The 11,247-nt window shown below is 38.6% G+C and overlaps 1 protein-coding gene across 1 annotated transcript; it reads right to left on the bottom strand. All coding sequences in view use genetic code 11, as the record gives it.

Moving 5' to 3' along the window:
* Window positions 1–3,800: 3,800 nt before the first annotated feature.
* EGR_09256 (hypothetical protein) lies at window positions 3,801–7,102 on the bottom strand (the record flags this gene model as incomplete). The annotated part of the gene is made up of 4 exons (XM_024498505.1): window positions 3,801–3,949; window positions 6,763–6,855; window positions 6,895–6,929; window positions 7,092–7,102. The coding sequence occupies 4 exons, from the start codon at window positions 7,100–7,102 to the stop codon at window positions 3,801–3,803; spliced, it is 288 nt and encodes a 95-aa protein (XP_024347095.1).
* Between the last annotated feature and the right edge of the window lie 4,145 nt (window positions 7,103–11,247).

Below are 11,247 nucleotides of genomic sequence, written 5' to 3' on the forward strand. Positions count from 1 at the left end.
CGTATTACGCTCTAGTATCACAAGTTCTATCGTCTTCAAAATTGGCCCTGCATACTACATTTTTAGTGAAACTGAGCCACCTTATTAAATCCAAAGTGCAACTACCCTGTATACGAAACATCATCAGCATGTGCTGCTGATGGAAGAATCTGTGAAGACTCTCGGCAAAGGAGTTGAAAATGAAGTCCACCCTTCGCAACTATTTAGTTCTTGTGTTCTGTGGGAAGGCTTTTAACGAATGAAGCGACACTAGCCGCGAACGATCTAAAATGCTCGTTGCATAAATGCCTGCGGTACCCGAATGAGGATGTCGTTCAAGTGGAAACTGGATGCCTTCTCCACTTCTACATCAAATGAATGAAACCCTGATAGATATGGCTTGAGAGGACTAAAGCATGAACAAAGAGGCAAGGAGGAATAGACGCGAAACCCTAACCACCCAAAACTATTTCGATCTCGTTCTTTGCTAAATGACCCTGCTTTTAGGTCGGAGTTCTTGCCACTAGCAGAAAACATACGTAATGACCTGTTACTTCTATTCCTATAGACTTCTTATTCTGCTTCGGTATTACCTGGCAGTTTCTTCGATGAGGCGTTAGGAAAAGCCTGTAAATTACTTCTTTCAACAGTTTAAAAATTAAGTAAAAATGCTTTCAATTGTTAGGAATTTTTGGTTTGCTTACAAATCGCAACTTTTAACTAAACTAGAAGCTAATGGAATTAAATCCACTGACATCGACTGTAATCCTAAATCTCCAAGATTATCAAAAAAGATAAGGCAATAGGTCGACGAAGAGCCTTCGATAGCCATTTTTTACCCGTCACTGGTAGTCTCTGCTGTAGATTCCAACATCACTAGTCCCGTTAACCAGTCACAACTTGCCAAAGTATATTCTGATGACTAAAATGCCGCGACATCGTTTTTGCCACTGTCACAAGATGTTTTTCAAGCCATCATTAATCAACTCAACGATATGTGAACAGAGTTTAAGTCGAAGTGTAAATAAAGCCCGTAGCCCTATTCTTTGGTGTATTAACTCACTTTCTGAAGCAAATAAGAACCTGTTTGTTGCTTCTGGCGTTACTTCAAATTGCACATATCTTCACTAAGAAGGAGTTTGGTATCCACGTCTCAGCCACTACGTTGGTGAACAATCTGAAGATCTTTTCCATTCTACACCTTGTTGGATGGAGCACTGCGATGAGCCTAGTGCTGAATTTCAATATAGGTTCCTTTACTAACCTGCTGAAAGCCGTAATAGACTTCAAAACTTGCTTTTATGAAACAAAGAATTGAGAAGGGAATCCATATAACGGGCATATGAATCACAAGACTCCTTTAATCTATCGTTTTTTTTCAGTAGGTGGATTACTGTTACCACATCCTTAATCTTGCCGGAGTACTTGAGGTGACCGACTCCACTTTTGTCTTTTCCACGAGATTTACCATATCCTTGGCCTCATTATGCACCTAAGGCAACTAAATACGTAATCTTGACTGAATATCTACCCAAACTCTACCATAGCCTGTAGTAAGTTAATCGGTTAAAGGTGCTCAGGTCAAAAACGTGGGTAACTAACAGGGCAGAAGGATGGTAGGTTTACGAATTTGGGAGCATTTCTATCATTACATTAGGCATTCAAACACAAAATGGGTAGTTGGGACATAAATGAGCGGAAAATGAAGGTGGCTAAGTTCTCCTTAAGAGCTAAAGCTTTAAAAAGTGGAATTTGTGAGAAAAATGGAAATAAGTATGTTAATAATCTTACTGTGGACGTAGGTGATTGCCCTTTAGCAAACCACTTCTTAAAATGATTTTTTGATTCCAGTTTAGAAAATTCCCGACTACTGAATGTAAAATGGACTTCTGGGTATGCGGATGTCCAAAATTTTATTTCACTTTACTTGAGTTTTACCAAATCCTACCATTCAAATATCCCACACTTTCACTATAATGTTTTACGCCAACAAATTCAAAATTGACCTTTTCTTTATTGTAAGTGTGTCTGAGGATAATCATGTTCACAGAGGACAGAGGAATCGAATCGAGTAAGGAAATCTGTTTTAGAGTAAGTACCCCAATCCCTTGAATCTCTTCGATCAAGGTGGCATGAGGTCAATAGCTTACGATCGTAATCTACGGTTTTCAAGTAAATACCAATGGTAATGGAGGCAATTTATTCAAATATGACAAAAGATCGAGCCTCAAAGAGACAATAGACCTGAACTGTCTCAGTAAAGCCAAAACTGCTGCTCTTTGTGTTAAATTTAGCCAATGCTGCCACAAATGTGACATCCACACTGTCATTAAAGAAATTTTGAGGCATATGATTTTGAATGGGTTTACACCAATAAAATGTACTCTACCTAATGGGATAGAGACCTGGGTAGGACGGGCATAGCCCTACCCTATCAGCAAGGTAGCTGAATCTTGGGAGACTGGATAGGTTATTGGTGCCAGTTATACCCCTGCAATATGTCTATCATACCAGTACAGTGCGCACGTACCTTGTATGCGACGGTGATATGCGGTTTCTTACAAGACTAGAAACAACCACTGATCTTTGGAATGGTAATGATGATAAAGCATTCTAAATGCGGCATAAGAAAGGCACCAAGCTTCGAAATTAGAGCTTCTGTAAGCCTATTCGCTATTTTCAGGTTTCAGTTTTTGTCAAAATCCATAACAAATGCTGTAAGCGTGTTCCATTTATTCATTCCTGTATGGTTAAATCCTAACTTTTCTGCTAACGCGCCCAGCCAACGAGCTTCAGACAAGTAGCGTTTCAAAGTTCACTCCGAAATGATGTAGACACCCTCAAGAAAGGTATGGCTTGCTACTAGCCTACCGATTCGTCTCTCAGCAATCCCGGTGTGAATCAACTCTATGAGAGATTTTAAGCCCCGCATAACCTCCTCAAACATCTGTCATTACTATTTTAAGGTAATTTTGGTTATTACAATTATTATTCTTAGCTATATGAAGCCAAAACTGGAAAAGGCTGCTTTTAACTGTTTATCTGAGTGAATATGTAGGTTATTTTATCTTTGCGGGTTTATCCACCAACTTGGATGCATGGACATTCGTTCATTCTTATGGCTTGAAGACCATCTCTAAATTAATATCAAGTTTTCATCATCCTGTCATCTCCTATTGCGCATTTTAGGCAACAGTGGTGATGGTGATGAGGGATGCCCACTACAAATGAACAGCCATGATTTTGCTAACCGGTTACTACAAGTTACTGCTAAAAGCAATTGTTGTGCCCAATAAGCTCATTGTATAATATAGTCCAGTGTTGGACACTGACACAAGAAGCAATCATTCTCCAATGCAGCATTTCTTCCAGACAATACGATTTTGCTACTAAGAGGTAGCATTCCTTTATGATGTGACTCCATCATGTCATCTTCGAAGCTGTCCAGCTGTTGTTGGCAGGAGCGAATGGGCAACCGCGGTGAGGAAGGACTAGAAGAGTATGATGGCGAAATGGAGAAGCGGGTTCTTTTAAACTTGTAACTATTTTAATCAAGATTTAATCATTCGGGTCCTTCTTAATAGCGTGATCATTACTCCACTCCTATATCCTCCCACCCTACCCGTACATTAAAAAAGAAATAACTTTTTTCGGTATTGGTATGCCTTGGTAGGCCTTCAGAAACGTCCTAAGACCAGCCACCAATATGTTTTTCTGGTAGTGAAAAAGACCGGTTCAGTAGAACACTAACCGCGATTCAATAAGATCTCAACCGGCCGGTGAGGTTTCGGTAAGGCTACCTTCATGGCCAGAATAGTTTGTTAGCCAGGATTATTATTTGTAATAGATGTAGTTGCCTCTAAGCAGGTCAAGTTCTGAGGTGTTGTATGCCAAAGCATAGTCCATCGGGATGATGTTTCATGCGGGAATGTTGATGTTGATAGTTGTTTTGACTGCAGTGAATAAATGCCTAGGAGATACTAAAATAAAGTGTTTTGAGGGCTCAAGCCCATGGTAGAAGCTTGACTAATCTCGAATCATTAAGGTAACTTTGATTGCAAGTTGGTTTTCTTATGATAATGATGTGAAAAAAAGCAGTACAGAAGTAACTACATGAACACTAAAAATGCCCAAAATTTGTAGGTTTTATAAGGCTGCAAGGTAGTGAAAACGTTCTCACTGAGAAGTGGGGATTAACAGGCAGGTGAATGAATAAATTTCTCTCGGATTTTGGCAGATCATTAACTTTGTTAGCAAAATGACTAAGTAGACTTCACAGACTGGAATTTTTGGCAAAGATCACTGTCCCCCATCTAAAAAATAAATTTATGCTTGTGATTTTGAAAGACTAAGGCAATAGACTGCTTAAAGTGATGAATTCCTTGGGCATCGCAGCAACTAGACCAGCTATGATGGTTTTATAAGTTGTTTTAATGTAAAAGTACCCCTATCAGCAAGACACTGAAAGTGTCAGGTGACTAGGAGCTTAAGCAATGTGAATGGGTCTCCACCATAACAGCATCATGTTCAAATTACGAGAGGCTGGAATGGTTCGGAAAGTCAAATATTCCATGAAATTGCGTATCGTTATGGTAATGTATAGTCAGTACGGAAGTTGGGTCCAAGTTTGTTAGAGCTGCTTTAAGCAATTTATCCCTAACGCGCATGAACTTTTGCTGCCTCCATCTTTCATCTAGTTACACCAGTCGTTTCAATTATTGCATCACTGAGCCGTACCTTTTGATGAGCTTTAATAACATGGAGACCAGTAATTACCATATTGTAATTAAACAATTACTCTCTTTCTTTCAATGGCATTAATTTGGTGAATTACTTTCTTTGTCCAATAATAAAGTGTCAAAGGGAATTCCAGTCTTTGACTGTTAAATCTTTCCCAAATCGATCTTATACATTACAAGGCGACCTTTGCTGATGGAATGTGTCGGAGGGTGCATGCATTCGTGATTGACTTCTCGATTTCTGATTGGCTGATTTCAAATGTAGCAATTGATTAAAACCATTGAGGAAAAAGCCCAGTCACTAATTCAGTTAACTGATATTCTGAAATTTCTAAAAATATCAACTAGCCGATTTCTGCCCATCTATTTTGCTGTTTTTAGCCTAAGCCATCCACTTGCGGCATAATATTTGGTTCAATCGCTTACCAAAACTGGTAGGTAATACATTTTGTGCATTGTACCGCCCCCATAGGTATTTATACATGCGATTTCATTGTAAATTATTGTGATTTGCAATCAAATGGCGTTAATTTGCACAGCTAAGTAGAGCGCAAAATAAGTAATAATTGGCTGACGCTAAAAATATTGAGGAGATAGATAATCGGGTATGTGGAGACATATGGCATCTGTAGAAAGTGGTGTGAATTGGTCTATGATTACGTCGTACCTTCGTAGTGTGCTGTTTCTTTAACTCTCGGTTTGGGTAACGGGCAAATTTCTGTCTCCGCCATAGTGCCTCTGCCCAAAGGGGTAGCCTTCGGACCTTGGAAGCGGCCCCAAAGACCTACTGCTCGTCTATAATACATATTCTGCCTCGGTATTATGTCTTCTCTCGTCTTCAGGAAAGTTCCGAGGCGTGACACCTCTGCAAATGCACCTTCGTAAGTAAAGCTGTAAATAAAAGTGGTTTTGTGTAAGATCCACAAAAGTACTTAGAGAACTGTACAAGTTAAGACCACTTTGAAAGTTAATTAAGGAAATTAAAAGCACCGATGACATCTGATTTGCAGTTAAACTTGTGCAAAAATAATCCAATTTAAGTTCATGCGCCCTTTTCCACCCCACATTTGCATTCTCGCTAGGCCCCTCCAACACTGAGCCAAATATCAAGGACTTGACAGGACCTTACGCAACGTTTACCATCTGACCCAGTGTCCAACTCTACGACACAAACGCTCAGTTTCGCAAAAATGCCAAAAATAGACATATGGGCCATATTAAAAATTTTAAATTGGCAAGTACAAAAGGACGCTTCCAAGGTGGCTTACCCCACCAGCCAGTGTCAAACCAGACTATTGGTAATAGACAGACACTCTGACGTACTTTAGTTTAGATTTTGTGAGTGCATAAAAAGTCACGTACCAATAAACCAAGTTTCTTGTTAATGAAAGTAGAAAAGCTTAAGCATTCGCTTTTCTTAGACTTCAAGCACAGTGCGGTAAATAGAAGCCAAACTGAATTGTAGGGTATAAGCGCTTTAAAGACGACCATACCCTAGCTGTGCTTCTCCCCCTAGTGGTTGAAATTCCACCAACCCTCTAGACATTCTCTACGTGGAATCCCACCATTAGCGACTGCGGATGCACATCCTCCCATGAGAGTTTGCAAAAGATTAATCTTTCCGTAGGAAAGTCCATTCTTGTTAATTATGATCATTGAGTGTCCGAGGCTGATCTTGATGAAATCGAAGACCTATCTATAAGAGAAGTGCGCCAATAAAGCAGGAGACCTTCAAGATAAAGTGAAATTTCCGCTACTCAAAATAAGTCTTGGCTTGACTTAAAATAATAGAGTAGTTTTCAAAGGTATGTGCCACAGTTTTCCAAAAAATGATAGCAAAAGCTTCTAAGTCTGGTAATCTGCGCTTCGTAAATAAGACTGCTTTATTTGAGACACATTCTGGAAGGAATGACCATGCTCACAACCTTTAAATGTATAAAAATAGGGACGGATTGTGCAATAAAGATCCATTGGCATTTGATATCACTTGGTAGTTAGGTAATCAGAGCATTGTTGATGATTTGACACTAAAGATTTCTCATACAGTCGTTGTTCAGTCGCTTTTCAGTGTGAGTATGGGAAAACATTCGAGTTTCATAAAAGACAGAAATGGATATCTGCTCTCTATCTATCCATCCTGAGATATATTTTAATGAGGATTTATAAAGGTTCTAACCACCTCTCATAACCTCTTTTTCCTGGTGTAATAATCTGATAAAAAAACTACTTCATAAAAAAGTCATCTAGATAAATAACATAGCTTACAGCTTTGGAAATTTGTATGAGGGGTAGTTTTGGGTGAATTCGGCCACCTGTTCTAGTGTTCACAAGCTAAATAAAGAATGGAGTTTGAGCCAGTTGCTTGTTCCATACGTGTCAGACATTGTGATGTCTTAAGAATTTTATTTTTGACACACAGAGGTCACATACTTTTGACTTCTAACACTTGGTAAAGAGTAGTGTTGGAGAACCAATGCTTTTTTTGAGTGGGGCTTGGTCTTTAGTTGTGACTAGAGATGTCTGCTGTCATGCCAACATGAGGAGGAGGCGCCGGGTTGAAGATAATGCACCCCGGAACAATGAATGATAGTGTTGATACCACTGGTACACAAATGTTACTGAGGCTGTGATGGTGTGGCACTTCTTTAATGTTCTTTGAGATGTTTGTTTATAGGGTCTTCAGTCTTCTCATGAGTTTAGCCCACCGCACTGTCACTGATGCATCTGCTGCGGTCTTCCGCCCCCTCCTCTTGCCATTGCGACCCTCTCTATTCATCGTTATAAACGAAAGGCGACTTTTCACCCTCTCCAACCTTGACCGCCTTTATACTTTACAAATTGGCCTTTATTGGCACCTTTTTAATAAAACGTCAGTGCGTGAAAGCACGTTGGGTTGACCTCTCTATTCCTGATTCCAGATTTAGCGCCTATTTTAAATCATTATGAAAAAGCCCTGTACAAGAGTAGTGGGTTTGAAGTTAAGCTTTTGCAGCTTTCATCTAACGTTTATATTCTTCAAAATATCTATGTAACATTGGTTTAGCAACAAACTCCGTACAAACGTAGCCATTTGAAAGTAAAGTTAATATTTAGGCTGATAAATATCTCTTCTTTATTTACCCCTTTTAATTAAACTTCACATGATTGCTATGTGCATATACGAACCCAGAATAAGGACCCGCCATAAACTTTACGAAGATTCTTTTGCGAATATGATACTCGGACGTTCCGGTCTACTTCATGTTTGGGATTTCTCTGAGTTTGTCTTATTGACCTACTCTATGCAGACTTATAATCACGATAAAGTCAACGCTATTTAAAGCATTGGAAATATGCGATTAGTGAACAATCCCGAGCCTCTATCAGCCCACTAGCACCCACGTAAGCACACACCGCTATCTTCTATTGTATCTTACTCCTCGGTAAAGAAAGGCGTCTGTATAGATTTCTCAGTCTACTAGTTCCCCCAATTGGCAGTACAATAGGATAGGTGCCCACACACAGAAACTTTAGACTACAACAGCAAATGTCGCTGATTCAAACAGAATTGTAACATAACTTAAATAAATATTTATTTGGATACCAGCAAATGTGAACCTCGTGAATGATCTGATGCCATTGGCTCCCTAGGAGAAGGGGTACATTGAACACGCTTAGCCGTGATATCTGTACCCCTTTATTTACCGGTACCGAAGTAAACATGGTCTCGTTTAATCCATCTGCTTTATCCGCTGGTGAAACAACTGAATCAAAAAAAAGTAACACTGATCCTATTGCAAAAGTTCGCAAATGATTATATGCTTTGATGAAATCCGAGTCACATATATTTTATATAACTACGGATCCCTTAAGTTAGGGCACTTTTTTAATTTTTTCCAAGTTGTAATGATAAATAATGCTTCGTCCTATAAAATTTTAGTCTTTGAATTAAAAACTAAGAGGAATTAATTGTTCAATGCAAGAGCCCACACAATGAAAATGACATAATCCTTTGGTTTCAACATTTTTAAATTATAAGCTAACAAAATTATGCATAAAGTTGTACAGCTTTTAAAAGTTGTGGATTTTTTAATAATGACTGCTTTTACTTCACTATTAAGCAGTAGCTAATTGAGAAGGTCGTTTTGTTTGCGGTAACTCAAGGCAGGTCGGTGGGATTTCATTGCACTTATCAAGTAAAATAGTCGAATAATACTGTTTTTGACTATCAGATAAGACAGTGTACTGCATTCAGCCTATATGCCTTAAGTGACTTTCTGCTAACAAATTTCTTCAAGAGAACCAGAATTTCTCTCTGATTTCAGGCACAAAGAAAAAGTGAAATTCGAAAGATTGATAAAATTTAAAAGTAATCCACCTTTTTTAGTTTTGCCTTACTTTTTGAGGACTATCATTTTGGCTAACAGTTCTAATAATTTTCCTCATAACTTTAGGAAGACTTGCGGTGAAAAGGATCTTGATTAATGCCTCACTTCACTACATAAGCGCAAAAATAGTGGTTTCGCATCGCAAAGCAAATAAGACATGTTTGCTCAAGCCGTAGCCTATTGTTGATTACGGCGACCTATCAAGACATATTTCCTTATGTTAGTTGTTCTGGCAAAAGCGTTTTGTGCAGTTTTTGGTATCGTTATCCCAATAGCTAACATTCCTATTGTTTCACCACAAAGCCAAGCTCTTACGGCAGTTGTCCTCCTTTTGCGACACTTGAACCTTTTATTTAGCCAATTGGGTCATATCTGCTACTCGTTTAGATTGTTTTTCTGCCTCTACCAATAATAAGCCGCTTTGGGTTATACATAAAGGTGTGATAAATCCCTTTTAAGCCTAAAGAAATTACAGGGATAGAACTAATTCCAAGATAATGAAACGGCGGCTGCACAGGCGGAGACAGAAGAGCAGAAATAATCATTCTACTACCCCATTGTAAGTAATAACAAAGTAACTGTCGAGATACATATTTAAGGGTCTAACAAGCTTTAAAAAGTTGCCGGAAAAAAGGTAATACTTTTATATTAATATATTTTGCACCCCTTAATTTAAAATCTGCCAGGTATCTCAATTATTGCAGTAGCTCTCATTTACTTCAAGTCTGCAGCCACTAACACTAACACTAAATCACCTAATCCTCTGGCCTTGATTTTGATCAAATTAAATCCTGTGAGTGATAACCTATGGTTCATGATCAGATTTTAATGGAAAGGGTTATCAAATAAGAAACATAAATTATGATTGTTTTGGCTAGCTCACTAACGGTACTCCTCGGTTTAGAGAACTCTAAATTTATAACATTTTGATAAACTTACGCAGCTATTTATGAGCCATTTGTTCTACTTTTAAGGAAAGAGTGTTCGTATTTTAAGAGGTGAAAGCACCGAGTCCCCATCAACCCAGCAACTTTAAAAATTAAACATCTATCCTAACGGTGCCCCATATAAAGACGTTTTTGGTAGAGTTCACGCTACTTAAGTACGCGTCAAGCAGTCTTTTAATAAACTTTGAGTTTTAAATTAATTCTGTAAATGGTGTAAGATGATCGCCAATAAATTCTTTAGCCGTGCTCTGCTACTTATATCTATTTAAGTAGCTTAACAAAGCACTAGTGATCAGGCAGCCACTTCTAATCAAATACTGATTCGTTAATAGTGCGAATCTATACTTTTGCAAAATAGACTCCATTCTTAAAATGAACGCCCAAATCCCTTAATCAAGTGGTTTTTAAGGCCTTTATATGAAAATGAGCCTTATGCTAATCTTACGCAAAAGGCTTACTTACTTTCTTAAATGTTCACTTTCCTGTAAAAATGCACTGCGGCAATGTTAAAATGCCAAATACGGATGCTGAGATGAGCGATAAGAGGTTCTCGGGGTACAGATTTCGAATTTGGAAAAAGAAGAAACAGTGTAACAGGCACACCAATGAGGATCAGCATACGTACTGACTGCATTTCCGATATTCTCAAGTCTATATTTTTGCCGATATATATGGCTTTTAAGACTTGCCTTATTGTATGTTTTAGCCTAACTGCTCCTAAGCTTTCCTTTGGAGTAATCAGCATGCAGTTTCATAGCTTCCCAGACATCCTAACTACTAATTAGAGACCATTCTGTTATTTTGGTGATGAAAATGAAGAAACGTGCATAGATCCCACAAAGAGCAAAGGACATTATTCTACATCGCCGTCATGGCAAATGACTTTAGCAGAATTGGTACAATCAGTGACTTCTACCCATTTTGCTCAGTTTGGTTTCCTTTTCCTTCTTTGATTTTGCTACCATTGTTGTCTGTAGTACCAAAAGAAGGCACTACTTCCATTTTTTGTCGCACGCTACTGCTGCTATTTTTCTTCGAAAGAATGGCTGCCCACCCAGCTAGCCGCGACAAATAAAATATTAGGGGTCTCCTTGCTGGGGTGTTTTGCCACCAGATTCCATGTTCTATACGAGTAATGTGTGTAAACTAGTTAGGGTCATGAAGCACAAAATAGCATAAGTAACATCTCGGGTTGTCACTGTCATAAATGGACAG

This window comes from Echinococcus granulosus (assembly GCF_000524195.1).
Source record: "Echinococcus granulosus chromosome Unknown EG_S00139, whole genome shotgun sequence".
Classification (NCBI taxonomy): Eukaryota; Metazoa; Platyhelminthes; class Cestoda; order Cyclophyllidea; family Taeniidae; genus Echinococcus; species Echinococcus granulosus.